The sequence below is a fragment of the Rhipicephalus microplus genome, chromosome 1, assembly GCF_043290135.1.
Source record: "Rhipicephalus microplus isolate Deutch F79 chromosome 1, USDA_Rmic, whole genome shotgun sequence".
In the NCBI taxonomy this organism is placed as follows: domain Eukaryota; kingdom Metazoa; phylum Arthropoda; class Arachnida; order Ixodida; family Ixodidae; genus Rhipicephalus; species Rhipicephalus microplus.
The window spans coordinates 83214744-83232934 of record NC_134700.1 but is presented as its reverse complement, the minus strand read 5'-3'; the positions used below and the strand labels follow the sequence as shown (position 1 = coordinate 83232934).

At 46.8% G+C, this 18191-nt stretch overlaps 1 protein-coding gene across 5 annotated transcripts in view; it reads right to left on the bottom strand.

Annotated features, from left to right (window-relative positions):
- The window catches only part of LOC119178623 (glutathione synthetase), a 141311-nt gene that overhangs the window by 91199 nt on the left and 31921 nt on the right, over nucleotides 1–18191 (bottom strand). For all 5 annotated transcript variants that reach the window (XR_012888752.1, XM_075883272.1, XM_037429842.2 and 2 more), the window contains one exon: nucleotides 14982–15055. Coding sequence is in view for 4 of the 5 variants with exons in the window: in XM_075883272.1 (XP_075739387.1) it covers nucleotides 14982–15055 (74 nt within the window). In the remaining variant the exon portion in view is untranslated. The remainder of the gene's footprint in view (nucleotides 1–14981; nucleotides 15056–18191) is intronic.

Below are 18191 nucleotides of genomic sequence, written 5' to 3'. Positions count from 1 at the left end.
GGACAAATTACAGTAGATTCCGATATCCCAGTTGCGTTTATAGAAAACTCGCCCTGTCAGAAAAGTGCTCTTTGCATGTCCGTGGACACAACTGTGCCGCCATTGTCTGCGAAATGTGTCCCTGTTGTCTGTTCAACTGCAAGCGAAAAAACATTTGACGCAACTGTGGAGCCTGTGTATCTCAGTTGCATAAAGAAGACAGTTTTAATACCCTACTGCACGCTATAGGTTGTGCAAGGGTATACTGGTTTATGGGTGAATAATTGTTCTGACGAACCAACAGTGCTGCCGGAGGGTCTGAAACTTGCAGAGATTCGTGAACACCGAGTACTCTCGCTTGCCATCCTTGCAGAAAGCAGCGATTGCCCGGATAAGACCCGTTGCGATAATCTGCACGCCAGGGACACCACTATTATGGCTATGATTGACAAGCCACTCAGCATGAAGGAACATAACGAACTGGCGAGCATTCTGCGCAAACATGCCGGTATTTTCGATTTCGCTCAGCACGGTCCCCCGTCATTCCCTGCTTCTCGTCTAAAGCACCGAATCAACACGACATCTCACAGACCTCTTCGACAGAAACCAAATCGCGTATAGCCTTCAGAACGCGCAGTGATCGATGAACAGGTTTGCGAGATGCTCAAGAAAAATGTAATTCAAGAATCATGTAGTCCGTGGGCCGCTCCAGTAATTCTAGTGAAGAAGAAGGATGGGACATAGCGATTTTGTGTTGACTACTGCCGTCTCAACGCCATCACTAAAAAAGACGTACCGTATTTACACGATTGTAAGACGACCCTTTTTTCCAAATTTGACAATCCAATGTTGGGGGGTCGTCTTAGAATCGAAATCGAACCATATGTATTGTCATCTCGAATAGTTTCCCGCTCAACCCAAAGCGCATAGTTTTCCGCGTGCTCATACAAAAGCTTTTCTTTTTTTAGCATCTACTGCGCGCATTACGAGTGCCTTTATGACGAGCGCACGGCTCTTGAGGGAGCACCGGTAATCGATGGAAGAGCCGCCGTAGGGGGGGTATTGGTAGTTGACGAAAGAGCTCCTCTTTGTGATACAATTTTCTAAGCGGGCGCATCGCCGCGTGCTCCTGTCGCTTGTGTCTAGAACCGGCTCTCTCGAGTCACTTCTGTCTGACATGAGTGCCGTGACATGAGGACGAAAGTTCGGAATCGGTGAATGTGTGGTGCGGAAGTGGCGGCTTCAGCGCGAGGAAATTTTCTCGTGCGACTCTAAGCGCCGTGGCTTTCACGGGCCGAAGTCTGCCCGCTTTCCGAAACTAGAGGCGAAGCTTGCGGCCTACGTGAGTTTTTCTTTTTTTTTTTTTAGATGCGATTTTGGGGGGGTCGTCTTACATTCGAGTCGTCTTACAATCGTGTAAATACGGTATACCCACTTCCGCAGATTGATGATGCTATCGACTGTCTATCATCGGCCTCTTACTTTTCGTCTGTGGATTTGAAGTCAGGCTACTAGCAGATTTCAATGCACGAGCAAGACAAGGAAAAAATGGCATTTGTTACAACAGATGAACTACTTGAATTCAATGTGATGCCGTTTGGACTCTGCAATGCACCTGCAACTTTTGAGCGCTTTATGGACAACATTCTGCGTGGATTGAAGTGGGAAGTGTGTATGTGTTACTTGGACGACGTAATTTTTGGGCGCACCTTTTGTGAGCACAACACACGCCTTGGCCTCGTGTTGGACTGCCTAAGCAAAGCTCGCTTGGTGCTCAACTCAAAGAAATTTCGTTTTGGAGAGCGCCAAACACTCGTCCTTGGACACTTATTAGACAAAGAAGGCATACGACCGGATACCACCAAGACGGCCGCAGTGGAAGCATTTAAGCAACCTCACTCGGTGAAAGAACTGCGCAGCTTTTTGGGGCTTTGTTCATATTTTCGCCGATTCATTTCTGGGTTTGCCAATATCGCATATCCGCTCACGTGTCTGCTTCAGAAAGGTGCGCAGTTTGACTGGACCCCTGAATGTTAGTCTGCTTTTTTGGAGTTGAAGTTTCTTTTGATGTCTTTTTTGACACTTCAATCCTCTGGCTCCCACTGAGCTTCACACAGACGCCAGCGGTATTGGTGTAGGTGCTGTCCTGGTTCAACGCTTGGATAACCAAGAACACGTCGTAGCATATGCAAGTTCCTCGCTCCGCAAGTCCGAGCATAACAACACAGTCACAGAGCAAGAATGCCTTGCAGTAGTCTTCGCAGTGCAGCGCTTCTGGTCCTACCTGTACGGACGCCCCTTTACCGTTGCGACAGACCATCATTCTCTCTGCTGGTTGGTCAATCTGCATGACCCATCTGGTCGGCTGGTACGCTGGGCACTTCGTCTACAAGAATATTACTTTACGGTTTCCTATAAAAGCGGCCGACGTCACGCTGACGCAGATTGTTTTTCGCGACTACCGCTTCCAACGACAAAATGTGATGCTGACAACTTCGACACCTACATCGCATCACTGGACCAACCATTTCCCAAAGCCAAGACCTTTAAAGATGAGCAACAAAGGGACAGCACCATACAGCAACTTATTGCTACCAAACCAAAATCATCACCTACATGCTTTTTCATCCGAGATGGGCTAGTTTACAAAAAGAATTACACCAGCACCGGCTCACAATATCTTCTAGTGGTTCCAAAGAGTCTTCGCGTTTATGTCTTACAGGCTATGCATGATGACCCAACATCCCGTCATCTAGGCACAGTAAAAACTCTTTGCCGTCTTCAAGAAAGATTCCACTGGCCCAAAATGTGCCAGACGACGAAACAATACGTGTCTAGCTGTAACGAGTGTCAACGTCATAAGCGCCCAACAAGTGCTCCTCCAGGGCGATTACATCCGGTGCCGCCCCCTAGAACTCCATTCGAGCAAGTCGGGATTGACCTCCTTGGGCCCTTTCCCCCGGTCTTCTGATGGAAATCGCTGGATAGTCATCTGCACCGACCATTTAACACGGTACTACGAGACAGCTGCCATACCATCGGCAACTGCAGCCGATGTGTCTTTCTTCATGCTACGTTTTGTAATTCTGCGACATGGACCTTCCAAAATTGTAATCAGTGACTGTGGCCGACAATTCACAGCAGACGTGGTGGAAGAGATGCTTGGTGTCTGTGCCTCAAGGTTTCAGCACTCTACACCATATCATTTCCAAAGGAACGGTCTAACTGAACGAACGAACAGAACTCTCTCGAACATGCTGTCTATGTATGTCGCATCAGATCACAAGGATTGGGACAGTATTCTACCTTTTATCACATATGCATTCAACTGGTGTACCTCAAGGTAGCATTTTGGGACCCCTATTATTTAATATTTTTATCAACGATATTGTACGTATTGACAGCTCTGTAGAATATGTAATCTACGTGGACGATACCAGTATATTTTTTTCTGGAAAAACGGCTGATGACCTCATTGTTTCTGATAACGAAATACTAAATAAAATATATGCCTGGACTGTGGCAACTCTACACATTAATTGCTCTAAAAGCAAGGCTGTACTGTTCCGTGCGAAAGTCAGGTCATTTGAAACGTATCACAAACTAATACTTAATAATGTTGAAATTAAACTTTGTCAAACAGTTAAAACTCTCCGTGTCCATTTTCACGAACACATGGCATGGAATTACCATGTCGAACACATTAGTCACAAACTTTGTAAAGTTTTAGGTGTGTTGCGTCAATGCCAGAACATACTACCTGTGAAACAAAAAATATTAGTTTACAATGCTCTTTTTTCTTCACATTTACACTATTGTCATCTGGTTTGGTCTACAGGCTCTAAAGCATCTCTAAAGAGCCTGGTCGTGTTACAAAAAAATGCCTCGCGGTGCATTGAAGGTGTATCCTATAACGCACACACTGCTTCAATATTTGCAAAATATAGAATTTTAAGAATTAGCTGTTATTACGAATACCAGCTCCTGTCAGCTTTTAAATCAGAAATACGCAGAGGAAGTATCTTTTCACGCACCTTGGCCCCCTTGCAACCAAATCCTGCCAGTCGTGTTACTCAGAGTACGGAGACTTGGCACGTACCTTGTCCTCGCACAAACTATGGATTTGAAACACTACGTTACCGCCTTCCAAGTGTGATGAACAAATAGAAACTAACAACTGATAATCTGCGTATATTGTCTAAAACTGAAATGTTAAATCAGATGTGCTGATTGTGTTGTAAATGAATGTTGGGTGATTTCTGTAATGGTTATTCTGTTTTTATTCTTTCATACATTGCTTTGTTATGAATATTTTTGTATGTATTTCAGAGTTATCATTTTATTATTTCCTGTCATGGGCCACATGTGTGTTTCTTTTTGTATTGTCGCTTTCCGCTGCCTGTAATTTTTGTAATTTTTGTAAATTTGTAGTTCAGATTTTTTCTCAGTGAAGGGGCCAGTCAAGCTACGAAATGCAGCTTTTTTCCCCTTCGCACCAAACCACGTATACAGTGTATTCCGTGTACTTGTCACGTGGTTGCATAAAGTCAAACTCAAACATTGCACAGTCTTTTCTTTCTTCTATATTGACACAATGTGACTTCAAATTACGCGCGCTAGCCGATACTTGTGGCCTCTAGATGGTTTGCGACGCACCTCCTGCGGGACCCAGCTGCGCGTGAACCGTGTTGGAAAAAAAAAAAAAAAAGAAGAACGTAGGAGAAAAGGCAGAAGGAATCCTCGAGACAATCTAGCTGTGTTATTATTCTCGGGCACAAGTTCGCCCTGCCTACGTTAGCCTATTAAAAGAGTTCATTGAAGAGTGCGTTACAAATCTGGTGGAAGTGCTAGGTGTGATGCCAAGCCCCTCACGAGTGACGGAGCACAGTCCAGAACCACAGCGATTTCGACCCAACGAGCTGATGCCTGTTCATCAGCGCTGCAGCCGACGCCTATGTGGTGAGGGTCCTGAATTTTCACCTTTATCGACTTCCCTTGGAACATCAAGGGCTGTGAATGGGTACGCAACCGACATGACAGCTCAGGTCCCTCCAGCCAACATTGTAGTAAACCAGCCAATGCTACCAAAGCCTTTCCACGGCGAAAGCTATGAGGACGCAGAGGACTGGCTTGAACACTTTGAACGCGTCGCAAAGGCTAACGGATATGGGGAAGAGCGCAAACTTGGAAGTGTATACTTCGCACTAGAAGATAGCGCACGAACGTGGTATGAAAACCACGAAGCTACCTTGCGGTCGTGGAATGATTTTCGACGGAAGTTGCTCGCTGCTTTCCCGAACACAGACCGCAAAGAGAGAGCTGAAGCTGCGCTCCAGACAAGAAATCAGAGAAATAACGAAACTGTCGCCATGTATCTGGAAGACATGTCTCGCCTATTCCGCCGAGCGGATTCAAATATGAGCGAAGACAGGAAGCTGCGCCATCTGATGCGAGGCGTGAAGCAAGAACTCTTTGCCGGACAAATTCGAAGCCCGCCGCGCACCGTCGCCGAGTTTCGTTCCGAGGCGACTACAATGGAAAGGACACTACAACAGCAAGCAAGGTCATACAACCGGGATGCGATCGTCACTTCCTTGAACATGTTGCCACCAGTCTTCGGTAACGGCATAAAAGCACTACGCGAGCTTGTGCAGCCTGTTGTGCGAGAAAAGCTGCAGAAGCAGTGTCTTGACCAGAACGCTCCAATGCTTTCGTCTCCGGCCGATATGATCCGTGAGGAGGTCAGGCAGGTGGTTTGCGAACCTTCGAGCAACGCCCAGCCAGGGCCGCCACTACAACAGAAGATGAGAATGACGTATGCTGATGTGCTACTACGAGGACCTCCAGGACGTGCGGACGTCGCGGCGGCTACACCTATGCAGCACCCGATGCCGCCGAGCACTCTGCAGCCAACGCCAGAGAGGAGACTAAGGAAGAGCGATGTCTGGCGCACTCCCGACAGGATACAACTGTGTTACCACTGTGGGGAGCCTGGTCATCTCTACCGAACGTGCCACTACCGCCAGGCAGGACTACGTGGTTTTCCTGTTAATGCACCTCGACCACGAAATGGTGAACGTCCCTTCGAAATTGAAGAAACCTGTCAGGTCGTCAAACCTCAAGTGGCTTCCAACGACACCAACCTCGTGTAACGACAACGGGGAGGTATAGATCGCCTAGCCCCCGTCCTTCAGCAAGCTCCCCAAGGTCTCGTTCCCCAAGCCCGCGTCGGGAAAACTAGAGTCAGCGACCTGTGGAGGCAAGGCCGCTGTCGACGCTAATGCAGAAAAACCTCCATTGCTGACTGTGAACGGCGACCGATTCAGAAACCGGTGCTTCGATAGTGACGTTGCTTCCGATTTACGTGTGTTCGTTGACGGCTACGAAGTCATCGGACTGGTAGATACCGGCGCAGGTTATTCAGTGATGAGTAGCGGACTTTCTAAAATACTGAAGAAAGTGCTGACTCCTTGGAAGGGACCGCAAGTTCGCACAGCAGGAGGGCATCTCATCGACCCTACTGGAATATGCACAGCAAGAATCGGAATACAGGGTATCACGTACGTCGCCAGTTTTATTGTGCTGCCGGAATGCTCAAGAGACTTGATCATCGGCATGGATTTCTTACGAGCTAATGGCGCTGTAATTAACTTGCGAGAATCTTTTGTCTCATTCTCGACACGGCACGCGATTGCTACCTTTTAAACGGAATAAAACGTATATGATCTTTGTATTGCAGATTATGGCGTCATGGTGGCGCCAAGATCGAGCATATCTGTCGCAGTAATCAACAAAGGATTCAGTGAATTCGAAGGATTTGCTGAGAACAACACTGCCTTACTACTCCAAAAAGGGATCTGCATGGCACGAAGCCTTGTTAAGTTACGTGACGGATGTGCAATTGTTCTACTCACAAACTTTGGAAATGAGGTGTAGCACGTTGCAAAAGGAACCGTCATCGCCAGTCTGAATGATTTCGTCCAGGTTACGGAGCTGTGCACTTTCGAAACCAATGAGTCTTATTTTGTAGACGTGGAGTCTGTCCTTGCAGCCATCGACATCGAGCCAGGGCTATCACCAAGGGAAAAAGAGCAAATAGAGGGTCTTTTAAGGGAATTCGCCGAATGTTTTTAGTTGTCATCTGAGGTTCGACGCACTCCCATCGCCAAACATCGCATCATTGTCGACGAGTCAGTGAGGCCAATACACCAGCATCCCTACCGAGTGTCACCAAGAGAAAGAGAAGCTATTGGTAATCAGGTTAAATAAATGCTCAAAGATGATGTAATCCAGCCTTCATCGAGTCCATGGGCGTCACCTATTGTTCTTGTGAAAAAAAAAGACCAAACCTTGAGTTTATGCGTTGATTATCGGAAGCTGAATGCCGTCACCAAACGGGATGTTTATCCTCTGCCAAGAATTGATGACACTCTGGATAGGCTGCGAAATGCTAGGTATTTTTTCTCATTGGATCTTAAAAGTGGGTATTGGCAGATAGAAGTTGACGAAAAAGATCGCAAAAAGACAGCGTTTGTGACACCGGACAGTTTATACGAGTTCAAGGTACTCCCTTTTGGCCTTTGTTCAGCACCCGCCACATTCCAACGGATGACGGACACAGTGCTTCGTGGTCTTAAATGGCAGTCATGCCTGGTTTATCTCGACGATGTTGTAGTCTTCTCTGCTACCTTCGAGCAACATTTGGAAAGGCTCCGGGCCGTGCTCACTGCGATCAAATCAGCGGACTTGACGATAAAACCGCAGAAATGTCATTTCGGCTTCCGTGAGCTCCTTTTTCTCGGCCATGTCATCAGTGCAGAAGGCGTCCGCCCAGATCCTGCAAAAACTGAGGCCGTAGCAAGATTTCCCAAGCCAACAGACAAAAAGGCTGTTAGGCGATTTTTAGGTCTCTGCGCCTATTATCGACAATTTGTTAAAAAATTTTCACGAATTGCTAAACCACTGACGCGGCTGACAAAAGAGGAAATGCCTTTCGTATGGCTTGCCGAACAAGAGGATGCCTTCAATTAACTACGAAAGTGCTTTCAAAGCCACCCTGTTCTGGCGCATTTTGACGAGGAAGCGGAAACCGATATCCACACGGATGCAAGCAATTTAGGTCTTGGGGCCGTGCTCATCCAATGGCAAAACGGACAAGAACGAGTCATTGCATATGCCAGTCGCACTCTTTCGAAAGCTGAGGTGAACTACTCAGCGACCGAGAAAGAATGCCTTGCCGTGGTATGGGCTATCAGCAAGTTTCCACCATATTTATATGGTAGGCCTTTTCGAGCTATAAGCGACCATCATTCGCTATGCTGGCTGGCTAATCTCAAGGACCCATGTGGATGGCTTGCACGATGGAGCTTGTGATTACAGGAGTATGATATCACGCTTGTGTACAAGTCAGGTCGCAAGCACAGTGATGCGGACTGCTTGTCACGTGCTCCGATTCAACATGCTGCTTCTGCTTCCACCGAGGATGGTGAAGATTTTATTTTCTTGGGAGCTGTGACACTATCAGAGATGGCACATCCGCAGCGATCCGACCCTGAGATACTCCTTTTGATCAAGTACCTAGAAGGACATTCTGTCGATGTTCCACGACCTTTTGTCCGCCGCTTGTCAGCATTCGTCCTACGAAACAACATCCTGTATAAAAGGAACTTTGACAACAATACAGTGACATTCCTGCTTGTTGTTCCTTCACCTCTGCGACCAGAGATTTTGGAGGCTTGCCATGACGATCCATCAGCTGGACACTTAGGAGTAAGCAGAACGTTAGCACGCATCCGCAGTAAATATTACTGGCCGAAGTGCTTAGCTCTGTACGACACTATGTCAGAACCTGACGGGACTGCCAAAGACGTAAAACGCCACCGCTAAAACCAGCAGGTCTCCTTCAACCGATTGAACCACCAGAAGCCCCATTCACACAAGTGGGAATGCACCTACTGGGCCCATTTCCTACGTCGTCATCGGGAAAAGGGTGGATAATAGTTGCGACCGACTATTTAACCAGATATGCCGTGACAGCGACTCTTGTTAAAGGATCAGCCGCTGAAGTAGCTGAATTCTTCATCTCCAACATCATACTGCAGCACGGAGCTCCAAAAGCAGTGATCACAGACCGAGGGACTGCATTTACGGCCGACCTGATGAAATGTATTATGAAATTGACGCACACCAGTCATAGGAAAACGACGGCATATCATCCTCAAGCGAAAGGTCTTACCGAACGAATGAGCAGAACGCTGGCTGATATCTTGTCAATGTATGTTGATATAGAACACCGTACTTGGGATAAAATTTTACCCTATGCAACATTCGCCTCTAACACTGCGATGCAAGAGACAACACGGACGACGCCATTCCAACTTGTTTTTGGCCGGACGGTAACGACACCTTTAGATGCAATGTTACCTATTGACGAGACGTCCGAGAGTTACTATGACGTTCACGACTACATACAAAGAGCAGAAGAAGCCAGACAGCTGGCGCGATATCGCATTCTCCAACAGCAGAAAACCGACACGCATCGATACAATCTGCGAAGAAGAGACGTCCAGTACGCACCAGGAGACAGAGTATGGGTGTGGATTCCTGTACGAATACGTGGCCTGTCAGAAAAACTGATTCGCTGCTATTTCGGTCCGTACAGAGTGCTCCGCCGCGTTGGCTTGCTCAACTACGAAGTTATGCCAGAGGGACAGGATATTTCATCCCGACGGCGGCATCGCACGGAAACTGTGCATGTCGTCAGGATGAAACCATATCACTACAGGCAATGAAAAGCCAAAGATACAACGTTCTGTGACGTTAACGACATCCCCGCAAGGGCTTGTGAATGACTGCCATGCAACCAGTTCGACACAAGCATCGGGACGATGCACTCTGGAAAGGCGGGCAATGATACAATGTGACTTGAAATTACACGCGCTAGCCGATACTTGTGTCCACTAGATGGCTTGCGACGTACGTCTTGCGGGACCCAGCTGCGCGCGAACAGTGTTGGTGTTGGAAAAAAAAAAGAACAACGTAGAAGAAGAGGCAGAAGGAATCCTCTAAACAATCTAGCTGTGTTATTATTCTCGGGCACAAGTTCACCCTGCCTACCTTAGCCTATTAAAAAAGTTCATTGAAGAGTGCATTACAATATGCTCGACCACCTCGTCATACCCTGAATACCATCTTCCCGTGTTTGGACCACCATGATCCCCACCAAGAACGCTCGAAGGCACATTTTGACCACCCACGCCGACACGTAACGTACAATCGCGGCGACCCAGTGTTGCTGTGGGCACCAACTAGAAAACGCGGTTTGAGCAAGAAACTGCTAGCGCACTATGCGGGGCCTTATCTTGTTCTAGACGGTATCAGTGATTTAGTTTACCGCATAGCGGGTCTCCATTCGAACGGCCGACGGTCTGCAAAAACTGAACTTGCCCATGTTGCACGTTTAAAGCGCTTTATTCCTCAAGAGACTGTTTGACTCGCCCAGTGGGCTTCATCTGCGCATGGGAAATATTACCACATATGTAATTGAGGTATGTGCACCTGTGTAGCGGGGAACAGGGTGGTGGCAGAAAAAGAGGACGTTCGGTTGGTGGCAAGAGCTCGCTGATGCGCGTTCACTGCTGTATACCGCCCAGTCAACCGTTACGTCGACTCTGAATAAACACCTCTCATAGACGTAACTATATATGTATATATATATATATATATATATATATATATATATATATATATATATATATATATATATATATATATATATATATATATATATATATATATATACAGTCGAGCACGCTTATAACAAACTTGAGCTTGACGCGGCATTCGTTCGCTGTATCCCGAAGTTCGTAGTAAATGAAACACAGCTTTTAAAAAAGTTGTGAGTGAAAACGTGAAAACGCAAACTTTTCTTGCGCCAAAAAGTCCGTGATGCACATGTTTCGAAGAGCAGAAGCAATAAGGGCGGTCTCGAGTGCATTTAAAACGGCAGGGTGCTTGTTTGCCGAGGCCCGTAGCATCAGCTACATGGGGCACTGGCTCCAAAGGTTCATCGTTCTCGCTATCTGATTCCTCCAAATCGCTCTCGCCACGTACTTCATTCACAATGTCCCAATTCGTGCACGGTTTCGCAGTGTCGGCCTTATCGTCGGCCGTACTTAAACCACCGCAACAGATGGCCCACCCGCTCTCTCAAGTCGGAGTCGACGACGCGCTGCTACAAATCGCCGCTGCAGTTCGGAAGCCTTTGAATCGACATCGGGCCGGACGTCGAGGAAGTCGGCCTCGCGAAAACAGTTTCGCGCGCATGTAGCCGTCACCGCCGCCCACGAAATATTCACGAAATATCCACGCTCAGCTGAATACCGGGACGCCTGAAGCGGAAAGTTGGCTGCCAGGTGGTCAATAGCTATGAGAAAGCGCTCCGCAACACGGCACCTAGCGCGCGGATTACGCTCAAGCCAAGCGGTCACACTTTCGACGTTTTGTTGAGCGGCAGAAAAAAGCGTGCTAGTTCTCCCGTCGGCCACCATGACCACACACGCACACCAAGAGCGAGCAAGACGCGCACACGTGACACACATGCCAAAACTCGTGGAACAGCTCTGGGCCCGTTTCCAATCAGAAAACCACGGCAGAAAACGAAACTAATCAGAGCCAGCGTGGCGGGCGTTGCGGAGCGGTGGAGACGTGCGAAGGGGTTGTGATCAAGCACGGAGTGATCAAGAGAGGAGAGCAGACTTGCGAGAAAAGGGCAAGGAGTTACAATAAAGAGGGGGAAGAATGCGGCGAGAGGGCGACCTTGAAAACCAAAACACACGGGAAGGAGGCACGCTGGGTAGCTTGCTTGAAAGGTCCACGAAACTCGCACGTAAAATAACTCGGAAAGAGTGCCTGGGCGCGGCGGTGTTCGAAGAATCGATGGCCTTTGGTGAAAAATCGTTTTGTTACGCCAGCGGGTTGGTGTGGCCTCAAAAACTTCGATATTTTGCAAGTCGTTCCGCACAAATTAACGGCCGTTTTCGCGCTTCCACACGCGCGCGGAAGCCGAGTGTGAAGTGAGCGAGAACAAGTCCTAAACACAAAACGAACCGCAAATTATCAGAGTCGGTGGGGTAGCGTATGCGCGTGCACTAGACGCAGACTATCGGATACAGTCGGTGGGCGACGATGCTGGCAAATGATCTGGTCACTCCAGGCCGGCGACGCCAACGACAATACCAGCGATCAAAAACAGGGTAGATGGCCGAGCAGTCTTCGAAAGATCGGTGGCAGTGTGAAAACATAAGCTTTGTCTGGCGATGCCGGGTGCTCTGAGTAGCGGGGGGACAAAGGACGGAGCGGTGCCTAACAAAAAGCAGTCGGGGCATGGAGGAAGGAAACAGCTTTCCTTCCTCCATGGGTTGGGGAGAGCGGCAACTAGAGGGTCGCGGAGGCAGGGTCAGCGTTTAACAATAAGATTGTATGGGCACTTCGCCGATGCCTGATCGGTGGTCAAAATTGGTTTCCCGGGAAGTTGGCAGACCGCTGACTTCATTCGCTGTAACCGATCAGCGGCGCTCGGAGACCTTCAATGTAAGTGCGATTTCGTGCCATTGAACCAAATGTATATTTTGAATATATATATATATATATATATATATATATATATATATATATATATATATATATATATATATATATATATATATATAACCATATGGGGAAGGATGCACCAACCTCTGTTTGCGGAGCAAACATCGCCTTTCCGGCCGCGGTCATTTCACGCACGCTTACAGTAATTACTCGAATCTAACGCGCACCTTTTTTCCGGTTAAGCGAGTTCATAAATCGCATGCGCGTTAGAATCGAGTACGAACAAAAAAATTACGGTCAATCTATTGCCATCGGCAAATCCAAAATGGCCGCCCCCTACGTGCGTTGACATGGTGCGTCGGTCATTTCTGTCTATGTGTTTCCCATGTGCGGCACTTCGTATGTGTGCTGAGGAGTTCGTCATCTAGTAGTGCATTAGCATCGACGGCGTGGAAGGACTGACTCCGAAAACTCGAGTGCACCACGATGCCGCTTTTAAAAGAAAAGTCATCGCGTGTGCAGAAACGCACGGAAATCGGGCCGCATCGCGGTCGTTCGGTGTTCCCGAAACGTGCATGCGGGACCGGCGGAAACAAAAGCAAAAGATTGTCGACAGCAAAGCTTCACGCAAAGACTTCAGTGGACCACAGCAGGGCCGGTTTCCGCAAATTGAAGAGCTGCTCGGCGAGTATGTGCTTGAGCAGCGAGCGGCACAGCGGCCCGTGACGACAGAACTGCTCCAAGTGCGGGGTATGCAATTAGCCTTAGAAAAAGGTCTAATGCGGAGCCAGTTTACAGCGAGCAGCAGGTGCTGGCTAACTTTATGAAGAGAAAAGGCTTTTGCCTCCGAAGGCGAACGGGCATATGCGAAAAGTTTTGCATAGGAATACGATGAAAAGCTTCACAGTTTTCAGAGGTTCGTCCTAAACTTCTACCTGCTTGGGCAAATCGGGAATGCCAATCAGACACCTTTTTACTTCGACATGCCTGGCACCACAACCGTCGAAAAGAAGGGGGCGAAGCAAGTTCATGTGCTGACATCGGTTTACGGTAAAACTACAGTGACGGCAATGCTCTGTTACATGTCAGATGAGCACAAGCTTCGCCCGTACCTCATATTTAAATGGCAGACGCTCACGAAAGCGGTCGTTTTTTCGAGTGGTGTGATCGTGCGGGCCAGCGAGAAAAATAGGTGCGCGTTGCAATCGAATCGGGTGCGCGTTGCAATCGAATCGGGTGCGCGTTGCAATCGAATCGGGTGCGCGTTACAATCGAGGGCGCGGTAGAATCGAGTAAATACGGTACCTTGTGAGTGAACGGGGGGGGGAGGGGGGGGAGGGGCACGTATGGTTGCCGCGCTATTGCGGCAACGATCAGCGCGCACCTTGTGCCCCTACAGCAAGCAGGAGCACTTACGGCTGTGCTCTCAACACGAAAAAAAACAATGCCATGAGTGTACCTGGAGTGGCTGTGTACTCTTACACCAGTGTTTTGTAGAGTTACGCGAGACAGGATCTGAATGAGTTAACTGCCAGCCTCACTTCGTAAGACATTGCAATTAGTCGCTATAACATTCATTACTTCACCTTTTCTATGAAACTTATTTTGTGCAATCATCCCTGCCACAGTCACGAGTTGCACTTGATAACATGCGCACGAGTATACATCGCCACTGAGAAAGTTTCTTGAGACAAAGCTAGGTATCCAACGGCTATGCACGTTTTGCAGGTTCTGCAGCGTTTGCCATAAGTTTTTCGCGTTCATCTGTACCTGTGATTACGTTTTGTGCATCAATTGTGCATGAGAAATACGAGGAACGTTTCGATCTACTTGCCATTCTTCGCGTGACCGTCCAACTTGTTGCTATCATGTTCATTGCTTCACCTTTGCAGCATAGCTGTGACTTTTTTCTTACTTTCAAATACATGTTAAAGACACAGGTCCCAATCAAATAGTGAAAAGAATGCTCCATTCTGTCACTATAATTAGCAGTTTATTCAGTGCCACCAGTGCCCTGTGACATGTTTTAGCCGGTCGTTGCTCCTGAGGTGTTTTGCAGGATGCGAACCCGGCTGCATATCAGCGAAAAGACTCGAATAGTGTGTCCATGAAAGACAAACAACTAACTTTTATTTCCGTGATTGCGCAGCGACTACGACTTAGTCATGCACACTTGCACTGCTTCCCTGTCTCTCATGCAACATGATAAAATTTTACTGAAAACATGGGAAAGGGTGTCTGGCTGCTGCTATGCGACCATGAGGCCGCCACAGATGTTTCTCTGAAGTTGATGGCAGGCAAATTTTCAGAACTGCAGGCAATAGTCCGGAAAAAAATGTGGGCGGCTAGTGGCCAAACAACAGCACAGCATGACAATAACGTCAAGCCCAATGTTCACGCCATCCACTCACTTGTCGTTCTTGTAAGCCCTCCAGCCTGCTAGCAGACCTTTGCCAAGGAGCTTGTCGGTCTTGCACTTTGGCATCTGCAAAAATGGAGAGATAAACACTGCTTTGTAACTTGGCCGGGACGTTTGCTTCTCAACCTGGTTATGACATGATAAGGTTACTCCATAGCACTGAAAAACGAGGACATACAAAAAGACCAAACAAAATGAGTGTTGTCATTAAACTGAAGGTACTACAAAAAAAGGAGAGCAAAAAGAAAACTTGCAATAGCCAGGTGCATATGTGCCCATGCTTTCTTAGGATGAAAAATGCGTAAACAGGGGTTGTGTTGAGCTGATGTTTCGACACAACCCCTGTTCACTGATTTTTCATCACAATTTGCCATCTTCCCCTTCCTACCGTTTCATGCTTTTTTAGGCACTATGTGGTAATTTCATTATGCCTAACAAATTTTTTCAAGCTCCTTTCGCTTGCGTTCAGCGCACGAGGGTGGGCTAACTGCTAGCAGAAGACAAATGTTGGTTCACGTGCTTGTTTTGGAGATAGTATAAAAAAGCCTGAGGAGAACCTTCTTGATGAAGACTTTTGAAGCCAAGAGATTGTGTGAGGCATTTTGTAAACCATTTATAATAATGTAGAGCTGCACTCTGTTGAATGACCAACGTGAAGGAACATACAGCAGAATCCTGATGCAAAGAATGCTGCCACTATGAAATTTCCGCCACAATGACGGATTTTCGATATGATGTCAGCTGCTCAGAGAAAATTGTATGAGTAGTCTCTTCATAGCATAGTATAGTCGCCTCTTTCTGTATGGTATAGTAATCAAGAATATTATACACTCAAACCTCATTAGAACGAAATTCCATGCAGTCGAATCACGCTACAACGAAACTGAAGGGGCGCGAAAAAAATTTCGTTGAAGTGAAAGTTCCGTTGTAGTGAAATCGAAAAAGTATAACCGATTTGAACTAGCAAAACAAAGGAACGTTTATTCTCCAAATTCAAAAAGTGTCCGCTGCTTTTTATTCTATCCCAGCAGCGTCACGACGCCTTTCTCACCCATGCATAGCGAGACAATAGTGAAAAGCACGCTGACACAATGACTAAAACCGCCTTCGTGAATGAACCAAACAGTTGCATTAACATGTTAACACCAGCAGCTGTCCGTCTTCAAAACGCCGAGATGGCAGCAGGGTATTGTGGAGCGGTGACTTTTGCCTTATTTTATGCGATTCTTATCATCCATCACTCGCAGCTAGCTGATTTTGTTGATAATGCGGATGAACAGCTGCTCTGATTAGTTCTCACACTGGCCAAGCGCGAACAAAATTATAAGCATTGGAATCGGAAAAGGCATCCTTCCGCATATGCACCCAGCAGCTCCGCAAAGGAAACCATGAACTAAGCAACTGAGCTTCAGCTTCATATTGTCTGCGGCTATACAGTAAACCCAATCTTTAACATTTTGATGCATTTTCAGAACCTGAACATACAACGACAAATCTAAAACACGCGTTGGCACCACCAGAAACCACAGCAAGCATGGACATGCCATCGCTATTAAGCAATGACGGCGCCTATGCTTGCTGAACAGCTGTGGTTTCTGGTGGTACCAACGCGTGTTTTAGAGTTCGTCGACGTGTTTTCAGGTTCTAAAAATGCATCAAAATGTTAAAGATTGGGTTTACTGTATAGCTATAAATATCTGAGCCTGGAATCGCATTGTGAAATTACTTAGAAGTGGGACGACAAAAGAAAAAGTGTTCGTTGTGGCAACAATACTTATACATTGACTCTTATGGAGTGCTGACGGGGAACCGTGAATTTTTAGTTGTAACGGGAATTTCGTTGTAGTGACATTCGTTGCAGCGGGGTTCGACCGTATTATACGAAAATCAGTTCGTTGTATTCGAAAATTTGTTATAAAGGTTTATTTTTAAAGATATATCTATTGCAAGACTATTTTTCATTTACTTTATTATAACTGATATTTCGTTATAACCGGGTTTGTTATATCGAGGTTTGAGCGAAGTAGTCTGTTCACAACAATCAAATTTCCCTCAGCTATTCCAGCTCTGACAAACTTTCAGCACTGTCGGCTGCAGTGGTGTAGTAGTTAAGATGCTCGGCTGCTGATCTGGAGGCCACGAATTCGATCCCGGCCGTGGCGGTCGCATCATGATGGAGGTGAAACGGTAGAGGTCGATGTACTGTACGATGTCTGTGCACATTAATGAACACCAGATGGTCAATATTGCCAGAACCCTTCAATAAGGCATCTCATAACCATATTGTTATTTTGAAACATTAAACCCCAGATATTAGATTTAAAGTTTCAGCGTTTCAACTGGGTGGGGAAGGAATGCTAACTAGAGATTGCCACATGACAGATCAACAATTTTGCAAGGGCTACTTCACTGAAGTACAAGAACCTGGTGTTCATTTCAAATGCACCTTTCACTACCTTGTATGACATTCTTACAATTAGGCTGGTGGGCAAGACATTACAAATCTATCATGAATTTCCCCACTAGTACGGCCCATCGATTTCATTGCAGAAGTGTTTGACTGTGGAGGAAGTTTTGCATTCGTTTTAACTGACATGTGACTTTCATTGCGACTAAGTTGAAGCAGCTGTAAAGACACAAACAAGGGTAGGTGCAGAATATCATTTGGATCCTGGCAACTGAGCAAACAAATTTAAGGAAACAACTTCAGTATTGGTAACTGGCAAACAAATTTCATTCAGTCAATACATTTATTTGTAGTGAAAGGGAAAATCACATGCAAGGGTCAGCAGTGCGTTCTAGGGATGGTGAGTGTGCTTATGTCTAATGTGTTAAGTATTTAAGACTGAGAAGATGCGACGCTGCCCTCAGGCAGCAAGTGACATACGCATGTACAATGCTCGTACTTTCACTGCCGCCCTGTTCAGCTTGCACCCACTGGTGTAATAATTTGGCACTGCACTTACATCATGGCCGTCAGGCTTATTGTGGCCAGATTATAGCAATACAGCAATTATTTTGAGCACTTGCACACACCAGTAGTTACATTTGAAGTTTTCATGTTGCGCACCAACCCATGAGCACTGTACGTGTAGTGTACATGCATGCAAGTGCTCACTGCACTTAATGCCACTGATTTAATGCCACTAGCATTAGCTTGTGCTGCACTTGTGTGAACAAATTTGTGAAGTAATTCCATTTT